This window comes from Microplitis demolitor, chromosome 7, assembly GCF_026212275.2.
Source record: "Microplitis demolitor isolate Queensland-Clemson2020A chromosome 7, iyMicDemo2.1a, whole genome shotgun sequence".
In the NCBI taxonomy this organism is placed as follows: Eukaryota; Metazoa; Arthropoda; class Insecta; order Hymenoptera; family Braconidae; genus Microplitis; species Microplitis demolitor.
The window spans coordinates 829966-849467 of NC_068551.1; the positions used below are offsets into that span (position 1 = coordinate 829966).

The 19502-nt window shown below is 32.3% G+C and overlaps 1 protein-coding gene and 5 non-coding genes across 6 annotated transcripts; 4 read left to right on the top strand and 2 right to left on the bottom strand.

Annotated features, from left to right (window-relative positions):
* Positions 1-216: 216 nt before the first annotated feature.
* Positions 217-18858, bottom strand: LOC103575474 (aromatic-L-amino-acid decarboxylase). The gene is made up of 9 exons (XM_008555271.2): positions 18758-18858; positions 2285-2511; positions 1967-2200; positions 1750-1879; positions 1415-1675; positions 1222-1339; positions 1063-1153; positions 787-987; positions 217-711 (listed from the first exon to the last, which is right to left on the bottom strand). The coding sequence occupies exons 2-9, from the start codon at positions 2483-2485 to the stop codon at positions 382-384; spliced, it is 1566 nt and encodes a 521-aa protein (XP_008553493.1). The 5' UTR covers positions 2486-2511; positions 18758-18858; the 3' UTR covers positions 217-381.
* On the top strand, positions 4626-4698 carry Trnaa-agc (transfer RNA alanine (anticodon AGC)). Its single transcript has one exon. It is a non-coding gene; the product is annotated as a tRNA-Ala (tRNA).
* On the top strand, positions 10235-10356 carry LOC128668329 (U5 spliceosomal RNA). Its single transcript, XR_008404090.1, has one exon. It is a non-coding gene; the product is annotated as a U5 spliceosomal RNA (small nuclear RNA).
* Positions 14183-14254, top strand: Trnac-gca (transfer RNA cysteine (anticodon GCA)). The gene has a single exon. It is a non-coding gene; the product is annotated as a tRNA-Cys (tRNA).
* Trnac-gca (transfer RNA cysteine (anticodon GCA)) lies at positions 14963-15034 on the top strand. Its single transcript has one exon. It is a non-coding gene; the product is annotated as a tRNA-Cys (tRNA).
* On the bottom strand, positions 18114-18187 carry Trnat-agu (transfer RNA threonine (anticodon AGU)). The gene has a single exon. It is a non-coding gene; the product is annotated as a tRNA-Thr (tRNA).
* Positions 18859-19502: the final 644 nt, after the last annotated feature.

Here is a 19502-nt window from a genome sequence, read left to right on the forward strand (position 1 = left end):
ATAGATAAAATAATATTCATGCTAGCATTTATCTGGTTTCAGTATAAGTTAACGTATATCTGACGTTTAGCGATAGTTGAAATAAATAATTTATATATACAAGAATTATTAATTATTTATAAAGTAATTCTATACAATTCTGGGCGAAGTTTTGAAATAAAAAAAAACTTGATATTTTCATTGTTTAAACTCTTTAATAATAATAATACAATGGCAAAAAATTATGTACAAAGCTTGGTAGCATCTTAAAAGTAGTAACTGCATATGTAATTTCAAACTTGTGCTACAAACATCTGAATTGTAAAAATTAATAATGATAACTTAATAGATTCAGTGCAGTGGGTTAAGATTAAAACTAGGTACTATAAATTTAAAAAAAAATCATGATATTTTCTGTAACACTTTGGCTTTGTTGATATTCAGGCCCTCGATTCGGGCAGCCATTGCTCCCGGACATTTTCCTGGATTTTCAATCTCTTTGACAGGCTTGTGGCTGCATTCGATAGCCGTTTGATGTATTTGGGAATTGAGTATTTCAGCAGCTTGGCTTGTGATCTCGTTCCAAGCGTAATCAATGTCTTCTTCAAGACAAAGACGGCTGCATACAACGAACCGGATGATTAATTGGTCTTGATATGTTGCCGCAGTTAGATAGATGCGTTTCCTTTTCATTAAACGGTCGTATAGATCACGTGTTAATGAATTTTCTCCCTACAAAAAGAAATAAGTTGATTTGATTAAACGCATTGATGCATGTATTTTTTTTCTTTGTTGGAAATAATGTACCTTGACTCTGAAACAAACGAGACCCATTGATCGCTCAGTGATAATTTCAAATCTTTCATCAGATTCTACAAGTGATTCGAATCTCTTGGCTAGATTTACTGAATGACGGATATGTTTCTGAAGACCTTCGACTCCGTATAAACGTAAAACAAACCAGAGTTTCAAAGCGCGGAATCGTCTCCCCAGTGGAATTTGCCAATGCTAGAAATATTTCAAGTATTTGAATTTTATTTTAATTAATTTTCTTACTATTGCAAGTTTTTATAGATAACTTACGCGATAATCTGGTGCTAGACCTTCATTGTCGTGTGCTAGATAAATTCGTTCAACATTGAAAGCTTCAATGAGACATCTTGAATCTCTAACCCTGTAAGGAAAGTGGAGGATGTTAACAATTGTTAATTAATAATTACAGTTCGATGAGTGAAGACATACCAGAGTGCAGAGCAATCGAAATTGGTAAGAAGCCATTTGTGAGGGTTGAAATTGAATGAATCAGTGAACTCGATACCAGCCATCAAGTGTCTGTACTCGGGACACACAAAAGCTGCGCCTACATGCAGTTTGAATGGTAAGTACTTATTCTGATAATTTACAGTATAATTTATTTAAAAAGATAATTTAATACCTGCATAAGCAGCATCAACGTGAAGCCACACGTTATTTTCATTGCAAATCGGCCCAAGTTCCTCTAAATTATCGAAGGCGCAGGTACCAGTAGTTCCCAAAGTCGCGACAACATAACAAGGAATCAATCCAGCCTCTCGATCTTTTTTCATCGCTTCCAGCAGAGTCGCGCCGCGAAGGCTGCATTTCTCATCTACAGGCAATAGTCTCATCGGCATTGAGCCGAGAAGCCCCGACTTTTCTACTGAAGAGTTCGACTGATCTACAATAATTAACAATTAATTATCATTTCTCGTCCTTAAATCTTTTTACGCTTTCGACCCGTCTTATACTTACTCGAAGTATAAGCCACTAATTTAGATTTTATTATTCCCTCTTCCATATCAGGATTTTCTTTTTTCAAACGTCTTACCATGCGTTCTTTAGCTGCCAGTAGACCAACTAGAGTTGCTTCGCTTGCCGAACCCTAAAAAAAAAAAAATAAATATTCAACCTGCTTATAATTAACAATTGCGGATATTATCAATGAATAATTTTTTATCACTATAATTACTTGTATGACACCGCCACCGGGTCCTTCACTGCAATTCAGAAATTCTTTCGGCAATCCCAGCATTTTCCCAAGCCAATTCATCGTAACAACTTCTAATTCTGTACATGCCGGTGATGCGATCCATGAAAATCCTACTCCTCCGACCCCGGCACTCAATAATTCACCCACAATCGCTGGGTATGAATTAGCAGTAGGATAATATGCATGAAAGCGCGGTGAATTCCAATGTGTTACCTGCATCACCATTATAATTATCATCACTTATCTCTCCCTGCACTTAATCATCAATTACTAAATTAAAAATTCTGACAAACTTACACCCGGTAAAATGACTCGTTCGATATCATTAAAAACATCCTGCCAGGATTCGGCTTTTTCAGGCGCCTCTTCAGGAATCAATTTGCTCAAATAGCCAGGCTCGACATTCGGCAAGACCTTTCTATCTCTCAAACTATCATTGTAATCGACAATCATATCAACCGTCGCCTTAGCGAATTCCTTGAACTCTTTAGCTTCCATCTCAAAAATCACTTTCAACCTCAATTCTGTTCACAAAACAAAAGTATTAATTTTAACTAGAGAATAACTAAAAATTATTAAAATAACTGACGCGTGTTAGTCTAAAAACTTTCTTTCACAAAATGATCGTCTGCGGATGGACCCACTGATATTTATATACCATCAACACTTTGAATACTTTCTCTTTGGCTTTCTCCTTAATCATTCAAAATTATCTTTGCCAGCACGTGCAATGATTTTGTGTCAACACATCTCTTATAATATTATTGTATCAAATATCTCGTAGTTAAAATTTTTTTATTGCATTTTTAAATGATAATTCATTCTTTTATGCCCTTTTGTCTACTTAACCGTTTCATGAAAATCTCATATTTACTTCTATGCCAAGGCACAGATCGAATGTGAAATTTCAAACAAATCGTTTTTCTTTTATAATTTAAAGATTCTCATTGGAAATCTAGGCTGTATAAATGAATTTTTGAATTTGAAACTTTATATTAATTTTTTCTGCTGCCTTCACCATCTGACGGAAATTGAAATAAACATGAAAAAATTTCTATGATGATAGAAAAATTCGTTAATTTTACTAGTAATATGACATATACGGCCATAGTAACTTTTTATGTTTATTTAAATTTCTGCAGGTGGTCAACATGGTCCATTGCACTTCAAACGAAAATAATTTCCCCGTGTATGAATAAATAGTAATAAAAAATAATATACTTGCTATTTTCGGCTGGGAAATTTGATAAAAATTCAGCTCCTATGATAAAAATTCAAATATAATAACATATGTTTTGATTTATATTTTTATCAGCAAAAACTAAAATAGAGTTGAAAAGGTCTATAAAATTTTCTTATTTTTCTAGACTGAATTATTCAGATATTCATTCGCTCTTTATATATTTATTCTCCCATCAGTCTATTCCCATTCATTTTTTAAAAGTTTACTAGTTCTTAGACAATAGGTAACCCCACCACATTTTTTTAAGATTTAATCGTTCTTATATTTATTACCATTCAATACTTGACCATGTCCTTGCAAGTATGGATGCCAACGCGGAAGCACAATTCAAAAAATGGTTAATTAATTTTTTTTTCATAGCTAAAAAATAATTCAGACTTTATTTAAATCGGAATATTTAAATCACAATCCTGTAATTGGGTCAGAAACATTGATTACTATAATGATTAAGTGATTAATGGTTAGAATATGTTATATTGTAACGATTAAATTACAGTTTTAATGGAAACTTTGTTATATAAAAAATAATACATGTATTATTTAATTGAAATAATATATAAGAAATCATGACTTGCTGATCGATCAAAGAAGTTGCGATGAAAACACGGGATTTTCACGCCTCCGCGATCACTCGAACATACCTTCTAACAAGTACCAGTTGATTGGTTGCGCATGACGGCACTTCTTTATACTTATGTAATTTTTATTATGTTATGTACTTGCTGGAGCTACCGGTTGCTGGACTCTTGCCAGAGCGGCATCAGCTTTTTTTTCACTGATTACCCTTGACATTGACTACTCAATATTTTACTTTTTAAACATATTAATTATCATCATTATTAGTAACAATAAATTACCAAAAGTCACTAATTTTTTTAAATTCAAAAATTATGTTTGCCGCCATAATTTTTTTTTATGGAAATTGATGTAATTTCAAGGACATCTTTTTTTGAATTTACCCAATTATATCCTGGTGTTATTTGGTCAATCATGCAACGCGTAAACAATTTTTTATAACGCGTCGTTGGTACGAATTCCTCATTAGTTTTTTTTTAATTAAAAAATTTTTCTCTATAAATTATTAAATTTATTTAACAAGAAAATATATAATAATGTCTATTATCTTAACAAATTACTGTAATGTTTATCAAAGCTTTACGATAATTCATAAAATGGCATAAGTAATTGTACAGGATGAGTCAATTATTTTTTTTATGACTAATTAACTATTAAATAATTAAATCGCGGTAAAGTTTCAGGGTCGCATTACAATGTTGCATTTTTTTACTTGTAAAAATTGCATAACATTAATAATAATATATAAATATATTATTTTATGCGCTACTTATTTCAGTAGTTGAAAACGCGCTCTGAAAACTTCGGGGTGTATCCAATGGGGGCGTAGCTCAGATGGTAGAGCGCTCGCTTAGCATGCGAGAGGTACCGGGATCGATACCCGGCGCCTCCAATTATTTTTTCATTTTTTATAAAAACAATAATTTTAATTCTTAAATTATTTATTTTTTATTGAATAAATAAATTTTAAAAAATTATTATTTTTTTTTCCGGTCAAAAATTTTCTTCTCAACCCAAGAAAATCTTTATTTCTGTGTAGTTTAAAATTTTTCAAGCATTAAAAAAAAAATTTGACTTGCTAAGTGCACTTGCTCATGTACTTTTTAAGCTGCATGACCTATCTCGGACAACATATTGTCTTTTTCAATGCAGATGCATTGTATTGTGTACAGGTGTTACGTCAGCTAAATGCTGGTGCATTTACATATCATGTAGACAGTCTGTACAGAATAGACTGTGTAGTACAGAGTGTATACATAACAGTAGACAGTGTATGAGTCCACGCAATTTTAGATCAGCCGTGGATGCACTCAACAAAATTAAACCCCCGGTCCCTCGTCCATTCTATTCTGTATATACCTGGTATAGTAGTGAAGCACAAGAAAGAGAAAGCCATATCAATGTAATGTAAACTAAACTCACTGGTCTATGGACCAGAAATGTGTTTCGGAGTCGATCGAATTTTATGACTGATTAAATATTTTTTCCAAGTACCAAAGGAAATAACAGTGCAAGTAAATGCTGGCAATTTATTTTCTTTTTTTTTTTACTCTCGATTAATAAAAAATATTGTGATAGCGATAATAATTTTTTTTCTCGATATTCCATGGCTTCTTGGATATATTAAGTGTAAGACTCGTCTTGTCTCTTGTTCTATTCTCTTGGAGAAAAATGTAGAGCGCATTGATAACGGAGATGAGTATGTTGTGTGTGTGTGTGTATATATATTTAGATGTATGAGGAAGTGTAAGTAAGAGTGTAGGCAGATGAGAGTGAAAGAGAGTGCCAGTGGGTGAGAGGTGAAGAGAGAAAGGAGTTATGTGGAGGGATATCGAACGAACGAGGGAGTCCAGAGAGGCGGAGTCGTCCAGTTGCTATGGGAACGTGACACTCTCTTTCACGATATCGTGTGCTCTGGCGAACTTGGCGAGCTTTCGAGTTCGTCGGCTTTTCCGTCTCTGCACTACTATTCACTATCTTTCTCTCTTTTTCTCCTTTTCTTCCGCCTGATATCTGTTGTATAGTATTCTTGACTAAGATTTACTCGTCTTACGTTTATACGACTTTGTAATGTACAATCTTTAGAAACTTTCATAGGTATCATACGTCTTGTTGGCTATATGTGTTATCATTTAGAAAAAAAATTAAAAATTAAAAAAAAAAAAAAAAAAAAAAATTTAACATTAACTTTTACGTTTTTTTACAATTTTATTAAAAAATTTTCTAAAAATAATGAAAGTTTTAAAAATAATAATTTTTTTCTATGCTAAATTTTTTTTCGCGGATTTAAATCTTGAGTATTATATAAATGCAGTAATTCAACGAAGTATGGGTAAAAGATGTCGCCAAGAACCGCATATATGTGGATATATTCATATGTAATATAGGAATACGAACGGTCCGAATGAGAGAAAAGCTAGGACGGGAAGATGAGTATGAGTTGAAAATAATGTATGCAGCAGGGATATGTGTACGTGTAAATGTGTGAAGTAGGTGGCAGGGGGGTTGAAGAAGCGTAGAAGCGAGAGGAGATAGAGGAATAGTAGAAAAGTCCAGATGACATATGCAGAATGTAGCCAGCTCTATATATTACCGGAGCTATTTCCCGAGAATTTACTGCGATCTCCCAGTCTTCTCTGCTCTCTTTTATTTTCCACTATATACCTTTTCATTCTCTGGCTCACGGGTTATCCTCACACTTTAAAAATACACATACAAATGTACCTCATCGTGCGGACGGCTTGCAAAGTAAAGTAAAGAGAAGAGAAAACGTGCAATTCGCGGTGCCGATCAGCTCTTTTCTGCGTGTCAAAGCACTTCTCTTTTATTCCCCTGATAAGGTAACCCTCTTTGCAATTATTTTTATTTTTATCATAAAAAATTCAATATACGATGAGGATGAAATTCAAGTCTTTGTTTTAAATAACAAAAACAACAAAAACTACGACATTGCTCTGTTCGAGTTGCCGAGTCTGCGAGAAATAGATCAGTAAATTCACAAGAATGAGACAAGCAATGGGGCGTTGGTGGTTGCTAGACCAAATTGCTCTTGTCTTAGAAACGTGTTACTTTTATCGTCATTTACAACCGTCTCACTTATTAACTCTGTAAAATATGTCCCATTGCTCTTGCCGGGTAACTCCCCGAGTCAAAAAACAAAGTCGGATTTGTCTCAAAGTTCTCAATTACGTTTTTGAAGATCAATTTAGAATTTTAAGATTGACACGGTATAGAAAGTTATCCTAGTTTAGTCCTCAAAGTAGTAGTTACGACCAATTTTACCACTTTAGGAACTGATCTGAAATAACATAATCTAAATTAGAGCCTGAAAATACTCAAAACATACAAAAATAATTTTATTCACATTTGAACCTCAAAAGTCTCATTCTCTAAAATTCTTAAAAGTCCGAAGCATAACTTTTCTTTCATTGACGATTTTGAGGTCTTAGTTATAATTAAAAATCGATAGATTATTCGCATTTAGATTTCATGGTTCTCATTGAGGATTTTTAATACTAAAGTAGTGTTACTTTCTGGGCGAAAGATAAAACATCAAAGGAATTGAGACTTTTGAAGGCTAAACTAGAATTTGTTTTTTGACTCGGGTCCACTAAACAGACATCATTCAAATCAAATCTTTATTAATAATTTTAATAAAAAAATGGCAAGACAAAATCAAGTGAAAAAAAGTAATCAGGGTTTGTGGAGAGTAAAATTTGCAGAATAAACCCAGAGGAATTCGTATTCCTACCACGAGTCGTCATAAACCCTGAACTTTCTCATTGGACAATTTTCGATGGTAGGACGGACTTGGACGAGGATGAGGATGAAAACGAGGACGAGGACGAGGATGAAGATGAAGATGAAGACTTGCCGATGAGGGTCTAGTATAGGGATGATGAGAGTAGAGTAAGCGAATAAGAAAATGACATTTCTTTATACAGCATATTTATGTGTGTGTGTGTGTGTGTGTGTGTGTGTGTGTGTGTGTGTGTGTGTGTGTGTGAGGACGTAAAAGCGGGTTGTGTCACGTACCAGACACAAGAAAAGCTCAACTTGTATTCTACTCTACACTCTTCCTCTATATTATATATATCCAACATCGGGAAATGACGACCGACCAGTTATGGTTATGGACCGTATATTCTGGGATGCGAATACGAGATTTTTTTGCCTGATGAAACTCGTTTATTGCAAGTTATTCATGTTAATATACTTAACGTTTTTATATTATTTTACAATTTTATTATATATATTTATTTAAACTTAAAAATTTCCAAGTAAATTAACGTAATTAATATGGATTTATTTATTAAATTATTTATTTATAAGATTTAAAAATATGTAAGGTCAAAATAATCATTTTTAAGTGTGTTCAATAACTTGAATTATTGCTATTAATGTGTATTCAAGTGAAAGGTAATTGCTGGTTAGTATTTTTTATTATTATCAAGGTCTTGGTTAATTACATTTATTATTTACATGTGCAGCAAATTAATGACAATTATTCATCATTTTTTCCATCGTGAAAGCCATTGGGCAACAGAAAGTTTTCATAGACCAATAATTAATTTTTTTTAATTTCTCCGTAGAAAACATGGATTTTATTTTTCATAAATTAATTAAAATAAATATTGGGTTAGAAAGTAAAATAAAAATTAAGTATGAAACTGAGGAAAAAATTAAAACTGCCTAAGGCGAGGTGGAAATTCTCTCGTACGATTTTTAACGAATTCCCTGTGTGAATCACAAAACGTGGACTGTCTTATAATAAATTCATTATCCAGATCTCCAAAGTTCCCTTATTATATCATCATATTATATAACTTATATATAAAGTTATACAGCAATCTCGCTATAGGAATTTTTAAGTCCGTAAATTACCTTTTCTGTTTGAACTAAAGATTATTTATATTTAATTTTTTAGATTTACTCAGTATTTTTTTTTGTTTTTTAATTAAAAAAATATTTTTCATTAATTTCGTACTGCGAAGCACAAAATCTAAGAAGTAAAATAAGAAAAGAAAAACATGTATATATATGTATATTTTTTTTTCTTCTTTTTTTCTTTTAGCCATTTTTTTATTCTTTAACCATGAACCATGAAATATTTGAAAAATGTTCAGTCGACCTTTGAGATTAAAACCCAAGACAGCACTTCAAGATGAAAGAGCAAGATAAGCATGAAAAAATAAAAAAAGTGAAAGTAAGGGGTGATAAAAAATACACATAAGCACCGAATATTAAGTCTGTCCTTTAACCATCACAATATAATGTACACTCATGCAGTGAGTGGAGAAAATGAACTTGCGGGTTAGGCGATTTTTTTTTTTATTGTTATTTTCACTCGTCAAGTCGTGGATTTTATGATTGAAAAAGGGACAGCCGACAACAGCAGTGAGACTTTAAGAGCAGGATAGATGGAAACAGGGGTTCGTTTACCCCTATACGACTCTCGCCCTCATCCTCATCGATTCTCCTCTTTCTTCTCAATGCCTCTCGCTTTTTATTCTCAAGGCATATATATATATATATATATATATATATATATATATATATATATATATATATGTATATATTTAACAAAACCAACGACTACCGCCTGCGCGAAGAAATACATTTTTGAAAATAAAAAAAGAACCGCGCGAAAAATCAATGCAGCACCGCGATTGGTTACCACCAGCAGAACTCCGGACAGTCATTGGTCCGTTGGAATACAACCGGGCGGTGCTTAAAGATGAGCTCTCGCAGTCTCATCGTTTATATTGATCCCACACTTTAGCTGTACTCGCAAATACTCGCGAATATGTCGAGGCATCGAACTGATGCGAATACCACACCCGCACCTATCAATCGTTATGCTTTAGTTTTACCTATCAATGTAAATATAAATATAAATAATAACACAATTGTGTTAAAAAGTCATTTGACATTAATGTAAAATAAAATATTAAGCGTATGGAGAATGTAACAGGTCGGATGGATTTTATACAATTATCGAGTCTTGAATGAGAAAGGGATTAATGGAGAATAAGAGAAAATGGAGTGATAATTAGCGGAAAGTGAAGATGCGGTTAGGGTGTCATCCGGCTTAACTCCCTATATACGTATGATATTACTACATTTGTAATGAGATTAATCGTGTGATGACACGGATTTAAATGTTTAAGTATCCAGGCGAGAGTGACGGTCGATGGGACATAATTCTCTCTATTCTAAATTCGACTCTGGAATATTTAAGTAGTTGCATTGTGCGATGAATTAAAAGGGTTCAGCAGGTAGTGAGTACTGAAGCTACTGGGGAAGGGACAGAGTGCAGCAGGAAAGTTTTGGACACTCACCGCCAGGTGGCTTTTAGGGGGAAAATAAAGTCCGCAATGGGAATGTTGGCTCAGAGGTGTTATAAACTATCCCGAGTGATGACATAGTCACTCTGGTTTCCCTTCAGTTACACGCATAAATCTTTCGCCTTTTACTAAAGATTTCCGTGGAGGGGAACAAATGATGAGTCTTTAACTTATTTTTTGTTGTACCTGGCAATAGCCAGGTCATAAATAATTTCAAACTTAATTTCTAGGACGAGAAGTGAAACTTTGGGTTTTAATCCAATGTTGAATAGTGTAAGAAATCGGACTATAATAAATTGCATTTATTTTTTAAAATATAGATATTTTAATTTTATTTTTTGAAAAATGTTTTCTATGTATTTTATAATTTACACATAGAAAAAAAAATAATTTTGTTTAAGGATCAAAGTATTTTCTTTACAACATCGCTCTTGTTTCAAAACGTTTAAACTTTTAAATTGAAAAAGGAGAATAATAATTGTTTTTTTGAAAAATTTTCCTTTGCAGTTTTCAAATATTTGGTTCTGCAAGATTATATTTTACAGTCAGCGTTTCGATAACTGAATAAAAAATAATTGTCAGATTTTAAATAAAATTCTGAAATTCAAAATATCCGCGTTCTTACTTATTTTTGCTAATGAATTTTTTATTGATAAAATTTAAATCGTGTTTTATACAGTGTAAATTTTGAGTTTGATTAATAGTCAGGACAATAAATAATATTACACCTCAGGCTAGCATAAATCATGAGATATCCAAACTCTCCAGAGATCGTTAACAGTTTAAACTACCCAACTACGATAACAAAGCCGTAGAAGAGTAAACTGGTATTCCTGAATTTCTCTGGCTCATAGATAGTGTTCAGCACAGAAGCTGATGTGCAAACAGGGTTGTAGTTTGTAGGTGACTTGAAATGTAAAAAAAAAGCACGGGGGGTGTGACTCTGAGTTGTTGGTGTGTACGGCGGTGGGTGTTTTGATGGATTAATTCGCGACAGGAATGGAAAGCAAGCGCTGGTCGGGGAATAGTCTGTGTGTGTGTGTGTTTTTTTTCTCTCTCAGGATAGGCAAGAGGGTAACAAATGATTCGTTGGTCTGTCAATTTCCAACAACAACCCGCACTGACGCTTGTAACTAACGGATAATTCGTGTCGCGATGCTTCTATCCGTCACGTTAATTTTTAAATACTTTAAATTTTAAATTATTTATTTTTAATTACAAATTTACTGCATTTTTCTTTTTTATTATTTTTTATTGACGATTTTAACTTCCAGTTACATTATCGCCATAAAAGCTTTAAAGACTCTCAATAACCTGAGGATATGTATGAAGGATAATTAGTCGTGAAAAGACAGAGATCTAATTTTATTAATTATTACTGTGACTTTAGATTTATTATGATCAATTCACTCTACTTCGTATTCACTGTTATCCAGTGTCTAGACTTTGAACGTATCTATTTCTTAATGATCATTAGTATTCATTATTATTAGACTATAATTATTTATTTTTATTTTTTTTTAATTCCAAGATCATGACTAATTTATGATAAATAAGTTTATTGAAAAAAAAAATTATTTACTTGGCAATAATAACATAAAAAAAAATTCAATTTGTGTCGTTTACTTTTCCTCAATAACGACACAAAAATCAATTGCTCCTTTTTATATATGTATATATATATATTTATCCAATTTCTATATATTTTCCAAGCAATCTCAGTTACAATAATATGTTATAGGTAATTATTATCATACTCGAGGAAATTTACTGAGTAAATACTCATAGTATCAATAAATTTATATAGTATTTGTCATTCGAATAAAAAAAATTATTAAATATATATATATGTGTATTAATTAAAATTGGAACGTACATAAATATTTTAAAAAAATATTATTAGCGGTAGAATTAAAGTTCTTTTAAATATATAATTATTTATATATGAAAAATATTTTAATCTACTAATTGAAGTTTTTTGTTTGATAGCAAACATGAACAATAATTGATTACATTAATTAATACATCAATAAATTAATAATTGATATTATTTATTTTTCATCAAATATTTATGGATAAATATTTCAATGCATCACAAAATGACTTTATCGAGTAAATACGGGTAGCCACTGAATTTTTGATAACCGAAAAACGAAATAAAATTGATGTTTGATATTTGAATTTTAAATGCGTAAATATATATATTTTTTAGTGGAATATTGTTTGATATAAATTTATTAATTATTATTTATACTTGTTTACACGGTATTCCGGATGATCCCGAGGCGACATATCAATGTCACCCTTCAAAAACCCTGACGTAAAACGCGTAACTCGCTGGTACATATATGTAGGGTGGCTCTCTGCGGGACAAGATTTATTTATTGACAGAAGGCGGTGCGTGCAAGTCAGAGGGGGTGGATAGGTAGAGGACGCAGCTATAAAAAGGGAACTATTGTTCGCTGAATTCTGTTTACGTTGATTAATTGCATCATCTTTCCGATGTGTATATACATCCATATACAGATATATATTTATATAAATATATATATATGTTTTTTGTGTTACATTGGGGAGTTGACTGTAAGTATTCGTACAAAACCACCCCACAAATTTTTAACCTGTCTGCTAACTAGCCTGATATCTTTTTTACTCATCTCATTCTACAACCACAAAAAGTCAAGTTATTTATTGGATGATTATGAAAATTTTTGAATTCTCATTTTTTAACTTTCGGTACACAAACAAGTCTTGATGAGTATTTGAAAATTTGTTTTGGGTATTATTTATTGTTAATTGTTTCGACGTGGACAAAGATCAAAAAGCATGTGTGGCTTAGTCATGGTAGCATATGGTAGAGTCATGAAGTCACTAGGTGGTCTGTAGTATATTATCGTACCTGTCGTCAGACATGCTATTGTAAAAGGCATACTCCTCTTCATTATTTGTCTAACAATCTGTTGTTTTTTTTTTTAAATGCCAAAACTTATTTTATTATTGCATTTGAAATTTTCCAAAATTGACATGAACTTGTAAATTAAAAATGCGACAAAAGACATTCTTCTGTGTAGTTTTAATCCAGGAGTTTTTGATTAAAAAATTTTATCCTGAAATTTTGATAAAAAATTTTTCAATAATTTTTTTGTCAAAAATTAATGGAACGTTTTTTACATTAAAAAATTACGATGAAGTCAAAACAAGGATATAAATTTGAAAACTCATGGTATAGATAAAACACTTATGAAACTTGAAACCTAATAAAATTAAATGAGGTGTATAATTTAATAGCGTTATCTACTGACGTGCGATCAATTGGAATTCATCTGTCATATTTCAGTTTACTTGACTTCACTTAAGTTATAACATCTGACAAATTTTTATTGCGGCAATAATAATAATTATTATTTTTTTTACTAGATAATATTTTTTTATTAGACTTGTGTATATACTGTTTTATATTTGTTTTGTTTATTTTATTGGGATATTAATCAAAGTTTACAGAGATGATAAAAGTATTATATGTTGGTATATGTACGATTTCTATCCTTTGTCGAGTACTCAAAAGTACTGGATGTATAGATGCCCCGTATTTATCTTTCCATTGCTATGAGTGTGTTTGCACTTGGCGGTCGATTCGACAAACGTCAGTTGAAACCTGTCGGCCGGTCCATCATTGATATTGAGACCATCCTTTATAAATTTCAATTTATATCAATATTCATACAGGCGTAAAAAAATATTTTTGTTGAAAATTGTCAGAACTTTTACTTGACAAATAAAAAAAAACGCGAATGAAAAAGATTCAAAAAATAAAAGAATAGACACCATCCAAACATGCACACAGAAGAAAAGAGATTTTCAACTCACACGTAAAAAATAAAACAAAAATAATCTCAGTTTCGCAAGCTACACAAAGATAATTGTTAATTTTTTTGAAATACATTTTTTTCTTTTATTTAAATAATATCGCTAATATATACAATGACATTATCTTTAAATATTGCGCCGAGGCTGCGCTTCCAACAAACTGGGGGTATAGCTCAGTGGTAGAGCATTCGACTGCAGATCGAGAGGTCCCCGGTTCAAACCCGGGTGCCCCCTTTTTATATTTATTTTTTTTTTTATTATTTAAATACTTCCGCTTTATTGACTAACGTTATCTTCAAATACTGCGCCGAAATGCGACATATAGTAAGAAGTTGGGGTATAGCTCAGTGGTAGAGCAGCAAACGTGATACTGTAATAGTACTTATGGTCTATACACCTTAATACAATGATAACCTACAAATTTATTTTGACTTCGTTACATTATAGAGAAAAAGCTATAACACCTTTAATTTGGTTTTTTATAAAATTTCAAGAAAACATATATTGTTTAGTGTTTTTTTTAAAGACATAAAATTATAAATGAAATTGATCGGTTTAAAAACAAAAAATCTATAACTTGACCATCACTGCTTACATCCTATGGTTAGTTTGAGAATTCGCGAAAAGTGATACAAAATTTGTAACACTGGTTTTAGATTTGTTATTCTGCACTTGTGATACTATTTTAATATCAGTAATGATATTACTTTAGCATCACGATTTTTTTCGTGTAAGCTCCGTATAAGAGCAATAAAGAAAATTTTCCTAAAAAGAAAAGAACCAAGAATGGATTCGACTGCGGATTCAGAACTTCCCGATTTAAACCTGATGGCCTCCTTATTTTATTTATTTTTTGTTTTTATCTATCATTTGAATAATGCCGCTGATTCATTCAATGTCATTATCTTTAAATACCGCGCCGAAGCGCAACTCCAGTAAACTGGGGGTATAGCTCAGTGGTAGAGCATTCGACTGCAGATCGAGAGGTCCCCGGTTCAAACCCGGGTGCCCCCTCATCCTTTTTTTTATTTTTTTTTTTTTTTTTTTTTCTATTAATGAAAACTCCATTTTATCCTTGAAATATAATCAGTTTCAAGTGGCTAGTTTTCTTAAAAAAAACTCTGACGAAAAAGTAAGCTCGTAAAAAATAATTGGCTTTAATGAAGTACGTGTTAGTGATCATGCATGAGTCAAGTATTTTTTATTAGTATGTTTTGCTTCTAAGTGTTATAAAACTAGGCCAGAACACAGCATGATGATAAGGCTTCCGTAAAAATAGTCGTTAGAGTAATTTAATGCCTTATATTACTTGTAGCTCAATAAAAGAAAAAAAGAACAAATGTATGTTAGCTTCAACATAAATTTAATTGGCGAAACCTATTTTTGTTTTTACCTTAATAATTAATCTGACCTTTCAAACTAACAACTAAAATGTTTTTGGATATTTTCCTTTATAAAAAATATTTATAGTTTTCTTAATTATTTACTTGTTTTTTTCTGTACAATAACCATAAATCTTAAAAGTTGAATATCTTTTATTGGATTACGGCCACAAATTGGCCAGATATGAAAGTGTGGGATATAAAAATGTCCGAGTTAAAAACGAGTCTAAAAGAATAGGAATGATATGAGCAAAGATATTAAAAGGGAAAAGAATGGTAAGAGAAAAACCACGTTATATAAACTAAACAGGGTGTGTGTGGGTCATCTAGACCATAGAGATGGATAGATAGATATTGAGAGGGAGTGAGAGTACCGGGAAGAGAGGAACTGTCTATATCGATATCCATATCTCGAAACATAGATAGTCCAGTTCGTGTGTTATCGCACGTACATGTGACCACACAGAACGTGAATCACGCAAGTGTCAGCCACCTGCAACACATACAGACAACCGACCAAACGTTAAAACCATAAGCCCTACTAAATATTCCGTAAATCCATGAAATACTCTGAGAATTGGCTAAGTCGATCGTGCCAATTGGCTAACAGCCAAATTAAATGTATATCCCAGATAAGTCTTGTCCCCTATCGTTTTTCGTTATCCTCTGCTACTGCTATTGCTATTGCTCTGTTCGTTCTCTCAACCAAATTCAAAATCTATCAATTTTATGCTTTTTTCTGTACCGTGTTAAGAACTTTAGAAAAAAGTTTGTAAACAAAATGATCAATCATATTTAGCGTCATGTGGATTTAATGCGCGTTGAATGTTAATTTTTGAGTGGATAATTTTATTGGAAATCAAATACATGGCTAGTTTTTCTTTTGTCCGACACGTAAATTGTGTAGATACTGTAAATAAAGTGTACAGATTGTGTAAAGAAGAGAAAGTTAGTTGGCCAGATGGCAGATGCCTGCTAATCCACCATTATCGTTTCAAATAATCGGGAATCCAGAAGCTATGATCATTTCGATTCATGGGTTGGGGTGGATTTTGCTCTTCCAGAATTCGGAACAACTCATGCAAGTGAGTGTCAATGCTACATATAAGTGATCACTGATCAGTTGATGCCATTTTTTTTTGTTGTTACCCTGCAGAGGTTTAATCTATTTATTTTATTTGGCTTCCGAGTTAAAGTGCCCATAAATTTTGTTTTATTCATCGGATAAAAAAAAAGTATTAACCGGTTTAGATTCCTTTTTTTTTCCGTGATCAAAATTTTTATTGAGGTATCAAAATTAAAAAATTGAAAATAAATCAATCGACAAAAATTTATCTGTAAAATTTATTACAGCGAAAGTAAACCCGAATTATTTAACATTTCGGAAAATGTGAACGAAATCTTAATAAATTAAAAGTAAAATGACTGAGATCATTATTTCTGTGTGAATGGAATAGTCATTGCGCATATTTTTAATTCAATGAGTAAACATCGACAAAAAAAGCAAGGGTTGTTCCCTCGCTTAATAAACCGAAAAAGAAAAACCTCTAAATTATTCATTCAACAGTTGAAAGAAGGACAATAATTTATGTCGCCTATAGCAATACAACCTCATAAATGGTGTCATCATACGTACGCTTGACACTTAAAATTTATTTTTATAAAGTTTCATCAGCACGCTGTCTATCGGCATGAAAATAAACATACGAAGATACTTAACAGCGCAGATATATAGACTATAAATCGTATAGCCGAAATGAATGAGGGTGAGTGAGAGCGAAAAGGTTTCACGAATGAAATCACCCCCCGGTTAGATGATCTAATTTAATTGACACCCTAATAGCCGGCTCTGCTGTTGCTGGTGGATCGTTTGAGTTAACTTGGTCTCCTGAAGAGGGATGGATGAAAATATAAGGGTGGTTAGGACGTGCGGGAGACGCATGGCACCAAGACAATTGAATTTTATGGGGGTTTGCCAGTTTAACCGATTAATCGATTTACTCAAGCCTTTTTTTATTTTTTATTCTATTTTCGTAACGCAGACGATACGCTACTTCATCTTTCTCTTAATAATGCTTTACTTATCATCAATAAACTCATCACTTATTTCTTCAATTTAGCCATTATTACATAATAGTGTAATATCGATACTATATTTGTAATTGGCTCGTTAAAACTGCATTTTCTTATTACTTGAGTAATTGAAAATTATTTATAAAATTTAATAATATTTTATTATTGAATTATCTCATATATTTTATTGTATTACTTTATATTTATAAATTACTTTTGTTAATTGATAAAATATTGTGTAATTATTTTCTTTAATAATAAAAAAAAAATAAAACATTTATCTAACTTTTGTTTGAGTTTTTTGGGGTTAAAAATGCTGAACCACAAGCTTATGAACTGAGCTTTTAAAAAGTTATAAAAGAAAAGAAATAAAAAGAAAAATAAAATAAAAGAGAAAAATTACAACGACTACTGAACTTTGTTGAAGTTTTCATCTTAAATTTTACAAGAGTAGAAATTACTTTGGTTACTGTTATTAGAAAACTTTTATTTTTAACCCTAAACAAAAATCATTTTACGCTTAATTGACCAAAAGTAATAATAAAACTTCATTAAGAGGTAAGTACTTGTCATTTTAATAAATTATAATGAAATAATTGAATTTTTCTACGGAAAAAAAAATAATCGACCAACGAATGAGGCTCCGGAGGGATTCGAACCCTCGATCTCCTGTTTACTAGACAGGCGCTTTAACCAACTAAGCCACGGCGCCATATACCCGCATCTGACCTTTTTACACCTTTCAACCTCACAATTCTACCCATCACAAATATTTCTACTTTTAATTTTCAACCCAACAATTTTTTTATTTAAACAATAAAATTATAGTCCTCAATATTCGGTAAAAAATATAAAATTTAAATGATCCCTTTCCAGATGTTTTCAAAAATGTTTTTCTTGGAAATTTTTTTTTTCCAAAATAAATTATTTTTTTTACAAAAATATCATTTATGAAGTTGGATATTGAGGGCAAGTAATAATACGAGAAGCGCAAGCGTGTATGGGGGTGGCTGACCCCCACTCCCCGTCATGAAACTCGGGTGGTGGAAGAGGATGATTTGGGGTTGGTGGAAATTTCAACCCCTACTTAGGGTACAAATACCCTCTACCTCTACCCTCAACGCAGACTTTTCAGGTTTCACTCACTCCAACCCTCTGGTATAGCATTGAAATCGTTTTCCTCGCTCTTTCACACCCTCAAGTCCTCGCGGAACTTTCTCTCTCTCGAGGAAGAGGTTTCGTATCATATATACCAGCTATCTACCAAGTCACCGAGTACTACCTGCAAAATTTTCTCGCGTCTCGCCATAGTCGTATCAGTATCGGGTTATCATCGCTCAACACGCCGGGTCAGTGCGGTCTTTATCAGTGAATCCTCGCCAGTTTCGGTCACAACCTAAGCACCGTCTCACCTGAAACCAAACAAAACAAAATAAATGTTAAGGTTATAAAAATGTTTAGTGAATTAAATTTAAAAAAAAAAAATTTAAACAATAAAAACAAAAAATTAAAATTGTATTTGATACAAGTCGGATACCAATACGAATGGTTTTGATCGTGTCTCATCCTCGAAGTCACGGAATCCGGGCTTCTCATTTCTTACACAGCCGGCGGGTTGTACGAAAGAGGATCCGCAAAAGGACCGCGGCTAAATTCATACCACAATAGTAGTAAAAGTTTTTTTAATCATCAACATCAGGAGTAGCAACAGCAGCAGCAGCAGCATCAACATCAGTAGCAGTAGCAGTAGCTGCAGCAGAACTTATTTATTTATTTCTTTCATTTCTCCGTCTACTTTCTCCCTATCTGCCACCACCTCGAGCTTGATCGCCCGGCGGATCATCAGGAGCACGAGGATCTAACTTTGACAATTTACATTGGATTCGGTTGGTTTAAATTTACATTGACACGCGTGTAAAAACCAATCGCTACTGATCGCTCGGACTAGTATAGAATTACTGAGCGGATGGATCAAACGCGATACTGCTTACGAGGAATAAACTTGTGTTTTAAATTATTGTCCTCAC

Excerpts from the sequence above, each read along its gene's own strand:
- LOC103575474 (XM_008555271.2), bottom strand. The coding sequence starts at position 2,485 with ATGGAAGCTAAAGAGTTCAAGGAATTCGCTAAGGCGACGGTTGATATG. Across the intron at positions 1,154-1,221 it reads TTCGATTGCTCTGCACTCTG|GGTTAGAGATTCAAGATGTC; the intron begins GTATGTCTTCAC and ends CTTTCCTTACAG. Across the intron at positions 988-1,062 it reads GTCTAGCACCAGATTATCGC|CATTGGCAAATTCCACTGGG; the intron begins GTAAGTTATCTA and ends AAATATTTCTAG.